The 22,320-nt window shown below is 44.9% G+C and overlaps 1 protein-coding gene and 1 pseudogene across 1 annotated transcript; one reads left to right on the forward strand and one right to left on the reverse strand.

The window, feature by feature from the left end:
* The window catches only part of LOC141073954 (uncharacterized), a 79,510-nt pseudogene that overhangs the window by 27,896 nt on the left and 29,294 nt on the right, over positions 1-22,320 (reverse strand).
* On the forward strand, positions 2,804-12,486 carry LOC141073966 (uncharacterized). The gene is made up of 2 exons (XM_073561495.1): positions 2,804-2,855; positions 9,592-12,486. The coding sequence occupies exons 1-2, from the start codon at positions 2,804-2,806 to the stop codon at positions 11,469-11,471; spliced, it is 1,932 nt and encodes a 643-aa protein (XP_073417596.1). The 3' UTR covers positions 11,472-12,486.

Below are 22,320 nucleotides of genomic sequence, written 5' to 3' on the forward strand. Positions count from 1 at the left end.
CCTTTGGTCTATCTGATTGCCGTCCTCCTGAATTGATATGGTGTTGTGTGCCAGGAGGGAGACATCGGATAGTACGTTCTGAAGGAAAGCAAAGATATAATGGCAGTAAGAATTCGGATTCCAGGCAGGGAGCATAGCGGAGACACAGAGCAGGAAGAGGTCATTAGCTCAGGTTTGCTGCACTATTGTGGCTTATAGTAAAGGTTATGTACCGCCGCATGGAACCGGAAAGTTCCTGACTGCATAATGCAGAAGAAGCATTCGTAAAGTGTTGCACCTGCCATCTGATGTGTATACTTCTCATCAAGTTCTTGTTAAGTGAAGGAAAGTCTATTTTTGAACTTTGGTCTCCCTCATTCATCTCCATACCATCTGGTCTGGGCCTACTACGACAGCATGCAATCTGCAGAGTCGGGATATATGACTCTGCCAAATATATATTTAACGGGTGGTGTAGAAAATTGCTTTGGAAAGGCTTCTGGGATCGACTTTGAGATTGCCCCTTGCAGACCTGGGGGGCTGGACCCTCATCTGACCTTGTTATCCATGGGCACACCGCTGGTGAAGGTTCCGTCTCTTCCTGCTGCACGCGCCATCTTCTTACTCTGTGGTGACGTCACCGCTACCCGGTGTTCGGGCGGTGTGGAGATTTCCTTCTGAACAGCATCTGCGTCCTGCCTTAGTGTTGCCCCTTGCTGACCGGGGGGTTTTCGCCCTCCTCTGCTCAAGTTAAGGCAGGGCACATCGCTGAAGTTTCTGTGGAGGACTGCTGCGGGTGCCATCTTCCTCCACCTTCAGTAATGTCCCCAGGCGCGACCAAACAGCGACGCGGGATTTCCGTTACAGACAGACAGAATTAGACGATTATATATAGCTGACCCGTGGAAGCGCTGTTAGGCCGTCGTCAGAGTTTGCTCACTCCTTTCTTCAGCCCCCTGGCCATGAAGTTTTACACTTTTGCTACAAATAAACTACGGACTTTCAAAATGGATCAGTGAGTGCTGCAGTCCTTACTTTCTTTGGTGAAATTATATATATAGATAGATATGTGAATGTATATATATATTTGGCAGAGTCATATCTTCCGACTCTGCAGATTGCTGCTGTCATTGTATTATTACACAGGATTCTTATGATGTTACATCGGCTCATCTTCTTCTCATTCAGGTCTCTACAATATCGGATCCTCTCAGTGAAGATCTTCTACAAAAGAGAATTTTCCTGATTTACCCATCAAGGATGGATATGGACAGAGACAAGATGGCGGAGAGGATGTTACACCTCACCCTAGAGATCCTCTTCCGTCTCACTGGAGAGGTGAGAGATTCTGATGACGTCACATTACATCATTCTTATCTATGGGAATAACAGATGGACAGAACTGGAGAGGTGAGGACTCTGGAAATGTCTGTAGTGAGATTTATTAATGTGTCTCTCCATAACCAGGATTACACAGTGGTGAAGAAGACCTCTAGTGATCGCTGTCAGGACCCTGTGTCTGAGGGATGGGGAAGACCCCTGAGCCCAATCACGGGACCTCCACCTCACCCCCTGATCCATGAGGACGTCAATGACCAGAAGATCCTAGAACTCATTTACAAGATGATGGAGCTGCTGACTGGAGAGGTGACACTGCTGGGAATGCTGGGACATTATACGTTAACAGTATTGTCAGAGTGATAGTAATAGTGAAGCATAGTAATAATAATAATGAAGTATCTATAGCAGGGAGTCATTTTCAGGCATATTTCAGATGTTATCCTTAGAATGACATCCTTGGAATGACAGACCGACATTATACAGTAACACTATGAAGGGATCGGGGGATGACGGTATCATTGTATGTGTCAGGTTCCTATAAGGTGTCAGGATGTCGCTGTCTATTTCTCCATGGAGGAGTGGGAGTATTTAGAAGGACACAGAGATCTGTACAAGAACGTCATAATGGAGGTTCCCCAGTCCCTCACATCACCAGGTAATAGACAGGACTAAATACACACGGCCTATAATTATCTGTATGTAGAGAATGAATTCAGTCCCTGTATGTGTTTCCTCCAGATCTATCCAGTAAGAGGACAACACCAGAGAGATGTCCCCGTCCTCTTCTTCCACAGGACTGTAACCAAGAAGATCCCAGTGCTCCTCAGGATCATCAGGTAGATGGAGAGAAGGTGTCAGGAGATCTCCCCTATGATGTGTAGACGGCTGTGAAGGTCTTGTGCTCAGTCTTGTTTTATCCACCAGTATTATATGTTTTATACTTGTGTAATGAGAACGGTGGAGATGGCAGGATTAGAGCTGATCATAGATGGGACTTCTCCATCTGTCGGTGACTTTTACAATATTTGTTTCAGGGTGAAGATCTGACCCATATTAATACTACAGAGACATATGTGAGGGGTGATGAGCGGTGTAAAGAGGAGATTCCCACATATGACTACCCAGGTGAGTAGTAACCACTGAATGCAGAGAAGTCACAGATTATTCTCAGTCACCGGCTGTGGCTGCTTTATCGGTGGTGTAGTCTGGCCGTATTACCATGTTACCATTTTGACTCTAGACCACAACATTCTCCTCCACCCAAAACAGTTCAAATGACTTTGGGCATTGAAAGCCCTTTTCTATAGAACTTACCACCTGGAGGATCCTCCTACCCCCTGGGATTAGTGTGAAGGTGATCCCTTAAAGCGATATCTATATGATTACTTGTACCTGACCCAATATAGGCCGAGTGCGCGCTTAAAGAGTCACACCGAACACAGAGTTAGGCCGGAATCAAACTACCGTGTGATACAAGAAACGCATGAGTCTCTCGCATCAACATCCGGCGCTGCCGCCAGTACTCAGGACTGGAGGTGCGGCTGCATAGAAATACATGGCTGTTGATGCGAGAGACTCGTGCGAGTTTCTCGCATCACACACAGTAGTGTGATCCCGGCCTTACATGTCTTCTCTTTTCTCAGTAAAGGCTTGCACACAACTGAAGTTTATTCTCAAGACAAAGAGACAGGAATTAGCCATTCTCTCCTTCACATTAGGAGACGCTGACCGTTACCTGCCCAGATCTGTAACTATAAAGCCAAATGACAGCGTACGTAGAATGTGCTGACAAGATAGAAAATCACTTGAAGAAAAATCTTATGCTGGGCCTGTAAGAGAAAGCGGAGGGTAATGATGCTGTTGGCTTCCTAGATCCCTGAGATCTTATCGGATGAATCTTCTCTCCCTTCTGTGCTGCGGAATGTCTCATGGTCCCTACAAGACCAGGTCCAGTCTTTCTGGCCAATCTTTCCTTTTATGATTAACAACAGTAAGGCTGCGTTCACACATCGCGTTTTTTTCGCGGTGGTTTTTACCGTGCGATTTTGCCACGAAAAAACAGCATCCCATGCAATCCTATAGGATTCTGCAATGCTGTGCTAATGCTACGGGTTTTCCCGCGGCGGAATCGCTTCGCGGTAAAATCCGCAGCATGCTCATTAATTTGCGGAATCGCGGCGATTCCTCCCACATAGGAATGCATTGTTCTGCTTACTTTCCGCATGTGGCTGTGCCCACCATGCGAAAAGTAAGCAGAACATTTGCAGATGTTACCCACGGTCCGGAGGAGAGGAGACTGTCCTCCAGGCTCTGGGTACCATATCCTTGTAAAAAATAGAATTAAAATGAAAAAATCGTCGGGTTATATTCACCTTCCGGCGTCCCGCGCAGCGACCCCAGGACTCAGCGATACACGCGGCAGCTCCCGTTCCCAGTAATGCATTGCGATGCCTTTGCTGACGTCACGTGTCGCGATCATGTAGCGATCTCACGAGACCGCGACCTCAAAGGTCATTGCCGCAATGCATCACTGGGAACGGGACCTGCCGGAGGATCGCGGAGGCCTGGGGATGCTGCGCGGGACGCCGGAAGGTGAATATGGCCTGATTTTTTATTAATTTTTTTACTTACTATTTTTAACATTAGATCTTTTACTATTGATGCCGCATAGGCAGCCTCAGTAGTAAAACGTTGGTCACACTCGTCAAACACTATGTTAGACAAGTGTGACCAACCTGTCAATCAGTTCTCCAAGCGATGCTACAGATCGCTTGGAAAATGCTAGCATTCTGCAAGCTAATTACGCTTGCAAAACGCTAGTTTTTCCGCCGGAAAATTGCGGGAATTTAAATTTCCCACGGAATGGAATTCCGGAATTCTCGCGGTAACTTCCACGGGAGTTCCGCAACGTGTGAACATAACCTCACTGCACATTTAGGCTAAGTGTGAATTTCTGTAGAATAACAGCAGAGTTTCCCTTTATCCTGACTTTTCAATTTGTATTAAAACCAACTAACTTCAAGGAGGATTGTGATAATCTCCAGGACAAACATTCCACCTGTGCCATGATAGATCTCTAAGCTGTGCGTGGCTGAGGGCTGTAATATACATTTATTCCCGCCTGCAGGAGATGTGTTGGCTCCAGCCCTGGTTTCATGGATTCACTCCACGTCATACATTACATTGTTTTCCATCCTAAGGAATTCAGATTACTGCACAATCTCTCCTGAAATGGGGAGCAATATTATTTTCTCTAATCTTCTGGTCAGGATCCATAGTAGCTCCAATGATCCACCATAAATGAGGGCAACTCTGGTTTACTGTTGTGTAATCTGTATTTGTAGTTTTCAGTTAATGAGATTCTCGTGCTCTGGGGCGGGGCTGTGGGTGGGGTTGTGGGCGGGGCTTTATGTTATACTCTGATTACATATTCATCTGTATTGGCTTATGACAGGTCGCTGACCCCTCACTGACCTGCCCCCATTATTACATAATGCATATAATAGCATTGATGTTATTGTTGACTAGAGGTGTGCCCGATGTTATCGCATCGAGAGGGAAGTGTGTGTGTGTGTACATGTGGGTGTGTGTGTACATATGGGTGTGTGTGTCCCGCAGCTGCCTGGGCACCCACCTCCGTGCAGTCACAGCCAGCAGAAAAGAGGGTGGTTTGTGGCCTGTGCTGGAGTTGTGTGTGTGAGTACATGTGTGTATATGTGTGTATGTGAGTACGTGTGTGTGTATGTACATGGTGGGCAGGCAGCGGCGGGGGGTTCTAGCAGCGGCCAGCTGGCAAGAAAGACAGTGGCTTGCGGCCTGTGCAGGAGATGGGGTGCGGCGTCACCAGAGGGCGCCCGCACCCCATCTCCAGCACAGGCCGCAAGCTGCGGTCTTTCCTGCCGGCTGTGACAGAGGTGGGTGTGCAGGCAGCGGCGGGTCCGGTGGTGGTGGGAGGGTCCCGGCGGTATCCCACTGGTGGTACTGTGGAAGGGCCTGGTATCACCAGCAGGTGCCATATTGGAATACCCATCACTTTGGTATTCCAATATGGCGGTTGGCGTACTTCCGGTGCGGCGCGGTGGATTGTGGGATTTGAGGACATCCAGACGGAAGTGGATGACAGACAATTTAAGGTAAATATATATATATATATAGATAATGCCTATAATACTGTGGCTATTGTGAGGCTTAGAAAAAAAATTACATCCAGTAAAATGTCACCAGCGGCGCCTGTCCAGTAGCCTCTATCTCTTACTTATAGATGCTACTGTGCAGGCGCCGCCATCGCCGGTGACATTTCGCTGGATGTAATTTTTTTTCTTAGCCTCACAATAGCCACAATATTATGGGCATTATCACCAATAATATCAATGCTATTATATGCATTATGTAATAATGGGGGCAGGTCAGTGAGGGGTCAGCGACCTGTCATAGGCCAATACAGATGAATATGTAATCAGAGCACCACATAAAGCCCCGCCCACAGCCCCGCCCCAGAGCACCGCCCCAGAGCACGAGAATCTCATTAACTGAAAACTACAAATACAGATTACACAACAACCACAAGACGCATTTCATCACCAGGTATCATTGTAATCAGTATAACGGCGCCGACCTGACAGTGTCTGTAGGTTACTGAGCACAATCCGGCTGACAGGTTCCCTTTAAGACGTCTCCGCTCTGCACTATTATACACAGTTCTCTATAAATGTGTAATATTTCTCCATGAAACTCATCTGACAGAAAATATTGGAGCTTACGATAGTTTAGATTGTGACGTCACCGAGCCCCATACTCTAATTACCCCAGAGAGGTTTCACCACTAGCTGCTCATTTATTACTGATGGAGACTGTGGAGTTTGATCATTTCAGTAGATGTTATTGTCTATAGTCACAGTGTTTGATTACAGTAGTGTCCAAAATCCTCTGATTTAACCTCTTCCTGCAGCCAGATTTGTGTTCTTTATCAGGCCCCATTATTAATATCTGACGTGTGTCACTTTATGTGGTGATAAATTATTCACAAAGGATAATAGAAAACAAATGGATCTTACAAATTATTTTCCAGCTTCGCACTATACCCTACATACGGTTGTACACTACTGTCTGGGCACATGGCAGTGCTCAGAAGGGAAGGAGCGCCATTTAGCTATTTGAATGCAGATCTAGCTGGAATAGTTTGCAGACACAATGTATTGGGAGCATTGTTCGTGGTCACCTGGCAGCTCAAAAGATGTCCCCCATGAACATGCTTGGCTCTATCTCCTCTGCTTTCCATATCCCAAGGATTGCCTTGCTCATCGCCCTTTAACACCCTCACATGGAATCTGGACTTACACAGGGACCCCTTGGCTTGGACCATGGTGTTACCTGCTATTCTGTGGTGTTAGATGGCTATTCTGTGGTGTTAGATGTCCACCATGAACCTGCTTGGCACTTTCTTCTCTACTTTCCATATCCCAAGGATTGCCTTGCTCATCGCCCTTTAAGGCTGTTACATGAATCTGGACTTACACTGGGACCCCTAGGCTTGTACCATGTTGTTACCTGCTATTCTGTGGTGTTAGATGGCAAGCAGAATAGTCAGGTAGCTGGGTCAGAACCAGAAGGACAGAATCAGAAGACACAAGAGTAGTCAGTAAACGGGCCACGGTCACAGCAGGAGACAAACACACAAGCCGGAAGCTGAGCACAGAGGACTGAACCAGAGGAGAACAGCGCTGTATCTGGCAGATTCCGGCCATGTGCTTTGCGCTTTAGTAGGGTGTGGTACTTTCCAATTGGCTGAAGAAGGGAGCAGATTACTCCAGCTGGACAGCAGGAACAGATCCCAGATGAGATTGGACACACCATATGCAGAAGCCCTAATATAACTAAATGACAGAAAACCAGAATAGTAGAAATCCCCATAAAGTGATTCCATGTTATTAATTAATTCACTGAAGGTTATAATCTCTACACACGGGGTCAAAATTGTTGGTACCCCTCGTTTAATGACAGAAAAACCCACAATGGTCACAGAAATAACTTAAATCTGACAAAAGTAATAATAAATAAAAAATCTATGAAAATGAACAAATGAAAGTCAGACATTGCTTTTCTTTTCCAACAGTTTATTGAGTTTTTAAATTTAAAGTGTAGGGAGGGACGGAGAAGGAAGGGCAGGGAGGGGGGGAAGGAACGAGGAAAGAGGGAAGGAAAGGGGAAGGAGAACTCAAAACAGATCATACATAGACATTGCTTTTCAGCCATGCTTCTACAGAATGTGTAAATCGCAGTGTGTCCACTAATTTGCATCACAGGTGTCTACAATCCTGGAATCCGTGAGTGGCCTGTATAGAGGCTACAGATACTCCCTGTGCTGTGTGGTGACATGGTGCGTATCACACTCAACATGGACCAGAGAAAGCGAAGGAAAGAGTTGTCTCAGAAGATTAGAAAGAAAATTATACACAAACATGTTACAGGTAAAAGTTATAAGACCATCTCCAAGCAGCTTCATGTTCCTGTGACTAAAGTTGCACATATTATTCAGAAATTTAATATCCATTGGACTGTAGCCACCCTCCATGGACATGACCATATGAGGAAAATTGATGACAAACCAAAGAGACAGATAATACGAATGGTAACAGAGCCCAGAAAAATTTCTAAACAGATTAAAGGTGAACTTCAAGCTGAAGGAACATCAGTGTCAGATCCCACCATCTGTCGTATGAGCCAAAGTCGTCTTCATGGGAGATGACCAAGGAGGACACCATTGTTGAAAAAAAAATCATAAAAAAACAGACTGGAATTTGCCAAACTACATGTTGACAAGCTACAAATCTTCTGGGAGAATTTCCTATAGACAGATGAGATAAAAATGGAACTTTCTGGCAAGGCACATCAGCTCTATGTTCTCAGATGGAAAAATGAAGCATATCACAAAAAGAACACTGTCCCTGCTGTGAAACATGGAGGAGGCTCTGTTACGTTCTGGGGCTGCTTTGCTCTATCTGGCACAGGGTGTCTAGAATCTGTGCAGGGTACAATGAAATCTCAAGACTATCAAGGGATTCTAGAGAGAAATGTGCTGCCCAATGTCAGAAAGCTTGATCTCAGTCGCAGATCATGGATCTAGCAGCAGGATAATGACACACAATACTGGGCTAAAAAGACGCAAGAATGGCAAAGAGGAAAATATTGGACTATTCTGAAGTGGCCATTTATGAGCCCTGACCTAAATCCTAATGAGCATCTTTGAAAAGAGCTGAAACATGCCGTCTGTAAAAGGCAACCTACAAACACGAGACAACTGGGGCAGTTGCTCTTGAAGAGTGGGCCAAAATACATGTCGAGAGGAGCAGAAGTCTCATTGACAGTTACAGAAATCGTTTGATTGCCATGATTGCCTCAAAAGGTTGTGCAACAAAATATTTTAGTTAAGGGTGCCATCATTTCTGTCCAGGCCTATTTCATGAGTTTTACTTTTTTAAATTCTGTGGAAGCATGGCTGAAAAGCAATGTCAGACTTTCATTTGTTAATTTTCATAGATTTTTGATTTATTATTACTTTTGTAGGATTCAAGTTATTTCTGTGACCATTGTGGGTTTATCTGTCAGTAAACGAGGGGTACCAACAATTTTGACCACATGTCTAGGAGGAGTGAATATTTTGACTCCACAGCAACTTTCTGGAAATTAACACGTAGTGGATGTTGGAGAGTGAAAATTACACATTTGCCATTTTATTACCCAACACATAGTGCCCAGATTGTGCTCCAGGAGACACACACCACAAATTAAGTGGGTTCCTCTCACTATAATATTGCTAAATACAGGGATCCTAAATGTTGTTTGCGCACACTGCAAGACTCAGAAGTGAGAGCGGATTTTGCTGGATTGGTTTATGGAAACCTTGTTGCTTTTCAACAGCCTTTGAGCCACTAATAGTGCGGGAACCTCTGTTTTTCCATTGACAGATGATGGACCTGAGTGGGGACTTGTTTTTTTGTGAGATGAGAATTGGTATTATTTTCACCTACATAACATTGATTGGTTTCTTTTTATTTGATATTTGGGAGGCAGAATGAACCAACAGTTGAACACCGCACACTACTGGTTCATCAAACAAGGTTTTCTATTAGACTGTGAATTGTCATTGTCTTGGCAAATAATTAAAGTTCTTTACATAAACTGTCCATAAAAATGGCAAGCTAAGTAGAAATGTTCAAAAATATAAAACTCAAGGATATTTCATAAATAAATAATTGTTTTTTATCTTAGCAGATGACTGTACCAGGAGATCAGAGGGACAGCTGACATCTTCAATTTTTAAATCTGATAATCTTGAGATCCTACAAGATACAACTGAAGTGAATGCCATTACTCCTGATATATCATCATCTATTCACAGCAAAGATCTGTCATCTGATCCTATGAAACAGGTCCCATCTTCTGATTCATTACTGACTACTATGGAAAATCAAAGTCACAAAAGAGGCATTAAAAAACAAACTGTTCCTAAAGCAAAGAAGTCATTCTCATGTTCAGAATGTGGGAAATGTTTTACATGGAAATCGCATTTTGTTACTCACCAGAGAACTCACACAGGGGAGAAGCCTTTTTCCTGTTCAGAATGTGGGAAATGTTTTAACCAGAAATCAAATTTGGTTAATCACCATAGAACTCACACAGGGCAGAAGCCTTTTTCCTGTTCAGAATGTGGGAAATGTTTTAACCAGAAATCAGATTTGGTTAATCACCATAGAACTCACACAGGGGAGAAGCGTTTTTCCTGTTCAGAATGTGGGAAATGTTTTAACCAGAAATCAGATTTGGTTAATCACCATAAAACTCACACAGGGGAGAAGCCTTTTTGCTGTTCAGAATGTGGGAAATGTTTTAACAGGAAATCACATTTTGTTAGACACCAGAGAATTCACACAGGGGAGAAGCCTTTTTCCTGTTCAGAATGTGGGAAATGTTTTAACAGGAAATCACAATTGGTTTATCACCATAGAACTCACACAGGGGAGAAGCCTTTTTCCTGTTCAGAATGTGGGAAATGTTTTAACCTGAAATCTGTTTTGGTTAATCACCATAAAACTCACACAGGGGAGAAGCCTTTTTGCTGTTCAGAATGTGGGAAATGTTTTGCACATAAATCACATTTTGTTAGACACCAGAAAATTCACACAGTGGAGAAGCCTTTTTCATGTTCAGAATGTGGGAAATGTTTTAACCAGAAATCAGATTTGGATAGTCACCATAGAACTCACACAGGGGTGAAGCGTTTTTCCTGTTCAGAATGTGGGAAATGTTTTAACCAGAAATCAGATTTGGTTAATCACCATAGAACTCACACAGGGGAGAAGCCTTTTTCCTGTTCAGAATGTGGGAAATGTTTTATACAGAAATCAAATTTTGTTACTCACCAGAGAACTCACACAGGAGAGAAGCCTTTTTGCTGTTCAGAATGTGGGAAATGTTATGCACATAAATCACACTTTGTTAAACACCAGAGAACTCACACAGGGGAGAAGCCTTTTTCATGTTCAGAATGTGGGAAATGTTTTAACCAGAAATCAGATTTGGTTAATCACCATAGAACTCACATAGGGGGGAAGCGTTTTTCCTGTTCAGAATGTGGGAAATATTTTGCACGTAAATCACTGCTTGTTACTCACCATAGAACTCACACAGGGGAGAAGCCTTTTTCCTGTTCAGAATGTGGGAAATGTTTTGCACATAAATCACTTTTTGTTAGACACCAGAGAACTCACACAGGGGAGAAGCCTTTTTCCTGTTCAGAATGTGGGAAATGTTTTAACTGGAAATCACAATTGGTTTACCACCATAGCACTCACACAGGGGAGAAGCCTTTTTCCTGTTCAGAATGTGGGAAATGTTTTATCCAGAAATCAGATTTGGTTAATCACCATAAAACTCACACAGGGGAGAAGCCTTTTTGCTGTTCAGAATGTGGGAAATGTTTTGCACATAAATCATATTTTGTTAGACACCAGAAAATTCACACAGGGGAGAAGCCTTTTTCATGTTCAGAATGTGGGAAATGCTTTTGCACTAAATCAGAGTGTGTTAGGCACCAGAGAACTCACCCAAGGGGAGAAACCTTTTTCATGTTCAGAACGTGTAACAATTTTTAACCAGAAAGGGAGTCTTGTTCCACACCAAATAACACACAGGGGAGAAGCCTTTTTCCTGTTCATAATCTGGGAAATATTTTAACCGGAAAGCATTTCTTGTTAGACATCAGAGAAGTCACACAGGGGAGAAGCCTTTTTTATTTTCTTAATGTGGGAAATGTTTTACTTGGAAATCAGCTGTTAATAAACATCAGAAACGTCACATAGGGGAGAAGCCTTTTTTATGTTCATAATGTTGGAATAGTTTTAACCAAACTTGAATTTTTTTAAATGGGCTGCCTCTTGTCATTCCTCATGTTTGCTGACAAAGGGATAAAACAAAATTTTATTAATTCCAAATGTAAAACTATACCCATAATTCACCCCCTGAATATTAGTCAGTAGATGACTAAGAGAAAAAAACATATACCCCACATTTCAGTATATAGGGTGAGGTGATGTATACACACTCACTCTCCAAGCCTCTTATTTCTACGTGTTTCATTGTGATCACCAAAGGCGTCATCAGGTGACTATTTAATATTGATCTATATTCAAGCGAGACTGGACAAAAAAAAATTAAAATCGTGTATCATGTTTTCCGAAACAGAAAACTAGCCACATATTGGCAGATCCCAGACTTCAAACTATATACTTCATAGTTTTTACATCACGAGGGACACGGATCTATCATTCTACAGGAAACAACCTAGGGGTCTTCAGCCTCGGTTGGAAGAATACAGATCTGCTCCATTGACTATCGTTGAACCATGGATACGTTTGGAGAAGCCAGGTTGTGATCCTCGGATCAACTGGCCTTGTACCTTGTATGGACTGAATGGATTGTCATCTTCCTACACTTGTCGTTACCTCCTCTCTGTGCGTGCCACAGGTGGGGTAGCGACCCTGGGAGTGAATCAGCGGAAGGCTGAGACTCTGTAATGTGCACTCTGTTGGGTATGTTGCTGGGACTGTTCTTTGTGTTATCTGCCTGTTGTGTGGTTCAGTAAAGCATTGCCACACTGTTTTACCCTCACTGTGTGTTGTCTGAGTAGCGTGATGCCCATGTTAAAGGGAGAGCCGGTGCTCGGTGGGACGATCCCTGATTCATGTGGTTTCAGCCAGCGGACCGCAGCACCCGCTGACCACCCCATGTCTTCACAGGCATGCTTCAATAGTCTCAATGTGAGGCTAGAAGCTGCTATAACCCGATCGGCTCTGCTACATACAGGCAATGATCAGATCACCTGTATGTAGCAGAGTTGCTCACTTGCTATGAGCGCCAACCACTGGGCAGCGCTCATAGGATCCGGCAGTGACAACCATAGAGGTCGGCTGGAGACTTCTGGTTGTCATGCCAACTCATCGGTGACCCGCGCTCATGTGACAGGGTCACCGATGTGCGGGATTTCTGGCCCATCATGTGCGAGAAAAGATGTAGGCTCAGCGCCGGTGCCCACATCAAAAGGACGGAGTCCGACATCAGCGTACATTTACACCCGATGTCACAAAGGGGTTAAAGGGGATTGTTTTTACAGACAGAAGTGGTAATCAATCATGTATACATACAAATAACTACAAAAATACACAGCTTCTAATGTTAAATAGTATAGAGTTAACACAAAAAAATATAATTTGTGTAAATCGTGTAGATATAAAAATTCCGGCAAATGTCCAAAACCACAGCAAAGAGGCAGAGATGCTGACCTGCCCAGACCCCCAAACAAATGCACTGTCAGGGTGAGTGGGCCCATATAGTTTTTTTTAAATCAGATAAATTTTTATTTAACCAAATTTAAGGTACAAAACAAAAGAACAAAAATCGCAATGAGAACAGCATTAACAATGGACATTAGTTTCAGAAATTCCTTTCCCCTCCCCCCATTACATACAAGAGCAGCAAATAATGCATGGTGTAACCTAAGTTCAGGGTCATCTTCTCTCCACCCAAGGTGTCCACAGTGTCTCAGATGTTCTTTTGCCTTTTCTCTTAATGTAAATGTTTTTTTCCGTATTCACAATATAGTCAGATTGTCTGAAAAATTCCCTCAGTGTCGGCGGATCTTCATTTATCCAGTGTCTGGCAATCAGTTTTTGCGCAATATATAATAATCTAGCTATAGCCACCTTATATTTATTATGTACCTGGACCTCCTCCACATATCCCAGTATACACACCACAGGATCCCTCTCAATCCTACAACCATACGCGCCTCCTATGGCATTACGCACCGCCGTCCAATATGGGTTCAGATTTGGACACTGCCATAACATATAGAGAACTCCAGCCCCCTCCATTCGGCACCGAGGACACTCAGAAGTCTGTCTCAGACCCGCTCTATACAGCCATCCAGGAGTCCTATATACTCTATGGAGTACATATATCTGCGAGAGTCTGCCCGGTTCACTCAGCGATAATTGGGGTATATATTCCATAATCACTTCCCATTTATCTTCCTCTATCCTACCCAACTCCTCCCATTTCCCCTGTGCTCTAATAGGATAATTATTTAAAAAAGTATGCATTAGATCCTTATAAATGCCCGACACTACCCCTTTTGTTCCCCCCTCTGCACAGACATAATCAATATATCCTTGTGAATCTCCATATTCATCGTCCTACTCTGCGTAACATAAGCATGCCTACACTGCCCATATTGAAATCTGCAGACCTCCCGTAGCCCATAATCTTCCTGGAACTTTCCAAACGGCACCAGTCTCTGCACGTCCTGCACCTGAACCATGTACTGTATTCCCAGTCTCATGCAATTTTTAAATTCTCCCATTTTAACAAATTCTGGTAGAGTCTCATTTTGCCATATCGGGGAAAAATTTGTCAAGTGTTCCAAACCCCTCATCTTTTTAATTGCTTCCCAGACTTTATGTATCAGCGCTAAAGTAGGATACATCAAACCCAACTTCCTAAACCTTCCTGCCTCCAACCCCTGAACCAAGGGATCCCTCCCCGTCACCTGGACGAAGACCCTTTGTATTGAACCAGCCCCAGACACATCCCTCCACCCCCTCATCTGTTGGCCCTGAGCAGCTAAGTAATAAATCCAAGGGTTCGGAAGCGCCAGTCCCCCTCCATCCTTGGGCCTCTGTAATATCTCAAGTCTGATCCTTGGCTGCTTTTTTCCCACACAAGATCCCTAAATATAGAGTAAATAGCATGAAACCACCGCTTAGGGAACCAGATAGGGGCATTGTGCAAGGCGTATAGCAGTTGGGGCATCAAAATCATCTTAATCAGATTAATTCTTCCCACTACTGAAAGATACAGTTTACACCACACCCCTACTTTACTCCCAAACTTACTCAGCAGTGGAATCAGATTCAAATCTGCATAGCTCGAAATCAGAAGTGCCACCTGAATGCCCAGGTATTTAAACTGTCACACCACTGCCAACCTACTACCCTCCCCCGACACTGGCAAATCAACAACACAATCATCTACAGCCATGACAGTGGATTTTTCCCAGTTAATTTCTAATCCCGATATAGACCCAAATGTTTTAATAATTTCCATTGCTCTCAACAACGACTCTCCGGAATCCTCCAAATAAAGCAACACATCATCTGCATACAGTGATACTTTTTCTTCTACCAAGCCATATCTGAACCCTTTAACCGAAGCCATCCTCCTAATTGTCTGCTCCAGGGGCTCCACTGCCAATGCAAAAAGTAGCGGGGACAGCGGACACCAGGGGCTGGCTGGCACTTTTCAGCCTGGGGGGCAATCACAAGGCAGTGGCCCTCGAGTTGTGGTGGCCCACCTCTGTCCTGCTTATCTCTGGTCGCTGCATTAAAGCAGCAGCAATGACAAGCTTTAAAGACAGGCTGGTACATAGATATGCGAACAGAACAAAGCTTGCTGCATAGATATGGGAGTAGAACCAAGCTTACTGCCTACATAGATACAGTAACAGAAGCAAGCTAACTGCATAGACACAAGAACGGAACCAAGAATACTACTTAGATAAGGGAACTGAAACGAGCTTACTACAGCAATAAGGGAGCAGAGCCAAGCTTACTACAGAGATATGGGAGCAGAGCCAAGCTTACTACAGAGATATGGGAGCAGAGCCGAGCATACTACAGAGATAAGCGAGTAGAACTGAGCTTACTACAGAGCTATGGGAGCAGATCCGAGCTTACTACAGAGATATGGGAGCAGAAATGAGCTTACTCCAGAGATATGGGAGCAGAACCGAGCATACTACAGAGATATGGGAGCAGAACTGAGCTTACTCCAGAGATATGGGAGCAGAAATGAGCTTACTACAGAGATATGGGAGCAGAACCGAGCATACTACAGAGATATGGGAGCAGAACTGAGCTTACTCCAGAGATATGGGAGCAGAAATGAGCTTACTACAGAGATATGGGAGCAGAACCAAGCATACTACAGAGATATGGGAGCAGAACCGAGCATACTACAGAGATAAGCGAGAACTGAGCATACTACAGAGCTATGGGAGCAGATCCGAGCATACTACAGAGATATGGGAGCAGAACTGAGCTTACTCCAGAGATATGGGAGCAGAAATGAGCTTACTACAGAGATATGGGAGCAGAACCGAGCATACTACAGAGATAAGCGAGTAGAACTGAGCTTACTACAGAGCTATGGGAGCAGATCCGAGCTTACTACAGAGATATGGGAGCAGAAATGAGCTTACTACAGAGATATGGGAGCAGAACCGAGCTTACTACAGAGATAAGCGAGAACTGAGCTTACTACAGAGCTATGGGAGCAGATCCGAGCTTACTACAGAGATATGGGAGCAGAAATGAGCTTACTACAGAGATATGGGAGCAGAACAGAGCTTACTACAGAGATATGGGAGCAGAAATGAGCTTACTACAGAGCTATGGGAGCAGATCCGAGCTTACTACAGAGATATGGGAGCAGAAATGAGCTTACTACAGAGATATGGGAGCAGAACCGAGCATACTACAGAGATAAGCGAGAACTGAGCTTACTACAGAGCTATGGGAGCAGATCCGAGCTTACTACAGAGATATGGGAGCAGAAATGAGCTTACTACAGAGATATGGGAGCAGAACAGAGCTTACTACAGAGATATGGGAGCAGAAATGAGCTTACTACAGAGATATGGGAGCAGAACCGAGCATACTAAAGAGATAAGCGAGTAGAACTGAGCTTACTACAGAGCTATGGGAGCAGATCCGAGCTTACTACAGAGATATGGGAGCAGAAATGAGCTTACTACAGAGATATGGGAGCAGAACAGAGCTTACTCCAGAGATATGGGAGCTGAACCGAGATTATTAAGTCTACTACATAAATACGGGAACAATACCAAGCTTACGGCATACATATGGTACCAGAATCTAGATTACTACATCGATACAGTATCAGAACCAAGCTTACTGCTTAGATATGGTACCATAACTGAGCTTACCTTCAAACATACAACTCCGGAAACACGGACATGTAAACACACAGTAAGCAGGGGTGTTGCTAGGGTCCTAAAAGACCAGGGGTCCAAGCCCCAAAGTGCATGTTTCCCCATATGACCGCCCTATATCCATATAAAATAGCATCTGTAATTACAGTATATCACTGTTGCTAGCCAACAACACACAATGCAAAGACCAATATTATCAAAATGACTACTACAAAAGACCAAACAATACGGCTACACAATGTCCACTATCATCACCAATACACAGAGAATACAAAATAATATGACCATTATCTCTACATAACAAAACACTCTATACAAAGACCAATGATACCACCATACACCTTCTACTACATAATGACTGAAACACATTAACCTGTTACTAAATAAAAAAAATAAAAACCCTACTAAAAAGAGCAATCTTACCACCTTACAGTAACTGTATATTGGTAGATACCAGTCCCACAGAACATACACGTGATTTCAGTACAGTTTAACTTACACATGACGTTCTTTCTGATTCGGGTTGTTCACTTTTCCAGTCTTTTCCATCTGGCCCAGACCTCCATTACCACTTCTCCAGCCACAGCTTGTCTGCACAGATTACAATAAAAACACATTTAAAGCGACGTAGCCATCTATTTCCAACCTACAAAAACTCCCCACTCTGCGTGCACTTGCGGTGTGGAGCACTGACCCCAATATTTAAAAAATTATGGCATCATTAGGATTACTCCCTCCCCAAAAAATTCTATATAATATCCCAAGTGCCCCCTTCCAGCAACAAATACTCTTGAGTGTCCACTTAAAGTTAATAATGCCCCCCCCAACAAAAATAAATAATGGGACCTGAGTGCCCCTATCAAAACTAATAATGTCTCCTTTTATAATAAATAATGTCCTTTGAGTACCCACACAGCTCTGTATATACAGAATGATAGTCCTACAGCCCTCAATACACAATATGATTTTCCCCAAAGCCCTTTATAATACATTGAGGACCCCAGAGCTCCCTATATATAGTAAAATGGCTACATAGCCCCTATATACAATATGATGTCCCCACTGCCCCCTATATATAGTATGAAGGTCCTCACTGTCCTATACGTATCATACAGTGGGGAAAAAAGTATTTAGTCAGCCACCAATTGTGCAAGTTCTCCCACTTAAAAAGATGACAGAGGCCTGTAATTGACACCATAGGTAGACCACAACTATGAGAGTCAAAATGAGAAAACAAATCCAGAAAATCACCTTGTCTGATTTGGCGGATCAGTTTTTTTTCCCATTGACTTGCATTACTGGCGGATCTTGACGGATGGGGATGGCCATCCGTTGAATCCGTTTTTTTGCGGATCCGCCATTTTTTTACCGTCCGCCGACATGCCCAGACGGAGCATGTAACGTTTTTTTGGCTGAATGATCCGCATTTTTGTATTGCGCATGCCCGGAGGCATGAACTCAGCCGGCAATTTAACCCTGAAATACTTTCTGGCGCACGGAAAAATTCTCCCTCTCTCTCTTTCTCTCTCTTTCTCTCTCTTTCTCTCCCCCAAACTGAAGTTCCTTAAAAATTCTTCAGCCAACGGATCAGTAAAAAAAACGGTCCGCTGCCGTCCGTTTGCATCAGTTACGAACGGATCCGCTTTCTGCCATTTTGGCGGATTGTAACTGACAAGAAAAAACTGAGGTGTGAAACAGGCCTTAGAGGGACACATCAGTCACAGTCACATTAACATTTTAGAGGGCCACATCCACATTATTGATGTCTGTGAATGTGGATAAAACACATTTTCCCATACTTGCTGTGCTGGAGGAGCCTGCCTGGGCTGGAGGACACACGATCAGTAGTGCACTCAGTGGAGCGAGTCACGAGTGGACAGTTTGAGGCCTGGCTGAGGGCTGAGGCTCTCACTGTGTGAGCAATGGCGGCTGATCTCTGCCTCTTCTCTCAGATATGGCTGCGGACGGTTCAGAGACGTGCTTACGTAGCACGCTGTACACATGACCCACCCACCCCCCTCTCTCTGAACCTCGGCCAGATCCTCCAATCACAGGCTGCCACGTCTGTGCTGTCTCACTGTCTCAGTCAGCCTGCAGTGACAGTCTGACTCTGTGTGCAGTGACTGAGTGCCCCTCCCCATGTCTCTGTACTGCTACACAGTACTATAATGAATGATGCAACCTATGTGTGCTGCCGTGTCCTGCCCACCCCCCCTGTGTCAGTTAATGTGCTATGTGTGTGCGGCGGCCCGCCCCCCGTGTCTGCTAATGCTATGATAATGTCACATAGCATTTAGCAGACACATGGAGGGAGGGCGAGTGGGCGGGGCGCCGCACACACATAGCCTATGTGTGTGTTGCTGCAGTAGTGCCCGGCCACCCGCCCAGCAACCCTGTCTCAGCTAATGCTAACCTATGCCTATGCTATGTCTGTGTGGCAGGCAGCCCGCCTGGCCCCCCTGTGTCTGCAGCTGCTAGTGCGGCGGCCGCTCTCCTCCTCCTGTCTCCAGTCCTCTGATGATGCCGACAGTACTATTATGTTCACAACAAGCACTGTGGCCCTGTCCTTCTGCCAATTAACCAGCCCGGGGGGAAAATTCCTCCCTGCCACCCGGCCCAGCCCGCCACTGGTGGACACCCCTGCCTAGTCCCCCTATGAAGCGAAAAACTCCCAGACATTTGCCCATTAACTCTGACCCTAGCGGTCGGAAAAGTATATAGCAACCGTATCCATGAAATAAAGGTTGGCCCAAAACCAAAGCGTTCCAACACCCTCCAAAGATACTGTCACTCAACACTATCAAACGCTTTACACATGTCCAATGATACCACAACCCTACTGCCCCTATTGTCCGACGGCAGCTGCAAGTTCAGAAAAATTCTACGCAAATTAATCGCCGTAGACTTATTTGGCATAAAACCGGATTGGTCCGGATGGACAAGATCCTTAACCACACTCGCCAAACGGCTAGCCAAAATCATTACATCCACCGTCAGCAACGAGATGGGCCTATAAGATTCTGCCAACCCCAGATCTCTTCCCTATTTCGGAATGACCACCACCACCGCCTCCCTCATGGACGCCAGTAATTCACCCTCCCGAAGAGCCTCTTCAAAAACCTTTTGCAGTCTGAGTGTCACCATCTCAATTAATTGTTTGTAGATTTCACTCGGATACCATCTGCCCCCAGGGCCCTATTATTAGCCATAGATGTAACAGCCATTTCTATCTCTTCTTTTGTTATGGGCAGCTCCAGTCTCCCCCTATCACTATCTTTAATACTCGGGAGCCCTGCTTCCTGAAGAAAACCCTCTATGTCTCCAAATGAATCCCCCGATCCCGAAGAATATAACTGATTATAGAATCGTCTAAATTCCTCCAAAATACTCTGTGTCCCCCACCTCCCTTCCCTCATCAGTCTTCAATTTATATACATAAGACGATTCCCTCTGCGCCGCTACCGCCACTGACAACAGAGGCCCCACTTTTTCACCTTCATCATAAAATTGCATTTTCTGGAAGGCCCTCCTCCTCTCTGCTTTCCTCAGATACACCTTATTAACCTCTTCCTGTGCACCCCTTAGCCTACTCTGATTTTCTGCTGACGGGTCCAGTACCATATCCCTCTCCACCCTCTCCAAAGTTTCTATTATTTTCCTGTCTTCTAGCTGAGATTTCGACCTACACCTGGAAATGTCTCGAAACAAGAGACCCCTTAGGACCGCTTTCATAGCGTCCCACACCACCCGACTATCAGCACTCCCTTCATTAATCCGCCAATACTCCTCCAATTCTTCCTTGATAATATTCATATCAATATATTCCAGCCACACTGGGTTCAACTTCCACCCACCTCCCTTCCCATTCTTCCCCCCTACCCATCTAATGGACAATTCTAGAGGCTTATGGTCTGGAATCACCCTTGGGAGGTATTCCACTCCACAGACCAGTTGTGTCATTAGTTCATGTCCCAGTGCCATATCTATTCGTGAGAGAGACCCATGTGTCGCCGAATAACAAGAGTAGCACACCGCGTTCTCATTCCTCACCCTCCACAGGTCCATCATTCCAATCTCTGTAATATAATTCCCAAGTACCGTCAGTTTCCTAATGCTTTTACCTGCACTCTGTTTAGGTCTATCCCGCCCCTCATCTATAACATTATTGACATCACCAATAATAAGTAGTGGTAATCCCGTACCCCGCTTATATAATTCCATAACCTCACATAGCTTTGTCCCGCTACATGGCGGTGGTATGTACATAGCTACTATACATAGTGATTGCCCATAGATTCTACAAATAACAAAAATATACTGTCCTTCACTATCAACATGGCTTTCAATTTCTTCACATGGCGTAGACGCTCCTATTAATGGCGAGACCCCTCTAGCATATGAAGAATACGTGGAATGATATGCTCTCCCAATCCACCTCCTCTTCAACACCTCCACCTTTTCCCATAGTAAATGAGTCTCCTGGAGGCATAGAACTTTTTTTTCCATAAACTTTTTATTAAATTGAAATAAAGTCATTAACAACAAGGTAAAACAAAAAAATTAGTCTCACTGTGTCCTATATTATTATTCAGTTCGTCTTGCAATGTAGTGGGTCTCCAGCCAATAGTCGTGACTTGCGACTTATCATAAGAAAGATGTTTTGGCAGGGGCGTGGCTATGTAAGCGACGGAGTGAGGACGCGCTTTGTGGAAGCTCCTGTTATCCTGATAATATCCGGCCAGCGGACCCCTGCTTCGGCAGCACACTTGCCTGTCTTCTGACCCCTCTGGACTCGGGGCCGCTCCTGGACCCCCGCGGGAGAGCGGGGCTGGATTCTTCAGTGCCTGCGGCTCTGTGCACTTGGGCGGCCGGCGGGGCCTGCACAGGGCGCCGGTCATCTTGGAGGCGCGCGCTCTGCCTGTGAGAGATGCGGCGCCGGGCTCCATCGCTGCAGCGCTGAGGATGCCGGAGGACGGTGAGCGGACAATCTGACCAGTTGTGAGGGACAAGCGGTGTGTGCCCTGAAAAATTGGGCCCCGCGTCCCCCTCTTTACTATATCGCCTGCCCAGCCAGCGCCATAACTATAGGGATTTGGATCCCTCTCTAACTGTTGTCCCTGTGGGGTCCTGAGGGTCATTCCCTGGGCTGTGGGGGCCCTTGCCTGCCTCCTGGGGCTGGACATTACCTCCCTGTGAGACGCTGCGGGTCTGTGCTGCTCCTGGGACCCTGCAGCCATCATCTGATCATTATACCCTGTCTGTAACTCTGATTCAGAAGACTCCAGAGTGCACTGTTTCTAATACCCGGCTGTGCCCTATTGCTACTAAAATGAGTCGTTCCAAGGGGTCTGGAACAACGGCTGAAAGGCTAAAGGAATATGCCAGAATAGACCATGCTGAGGGCTCAAGATCTATTAAAAATAGTCCCTCACAAG

This window comes from Dendrobates tinctorius, unplaced genomic scaffold (genome assembly GCF_039654945.1).
Source record: "Dendrobates tinctorius isolate UK_male_01 unplaced genomic scaffold, ASM3965494v1 ptg000321l, whole genome shotgun sequence".
In the NCBI taxonomy this organism is placed as follows: Eukaryota; Metazoa; Chordata; class Amphibia; order Anura; family Dendrobatidae; genus Dendrobates; species Dendrobates tinctorius.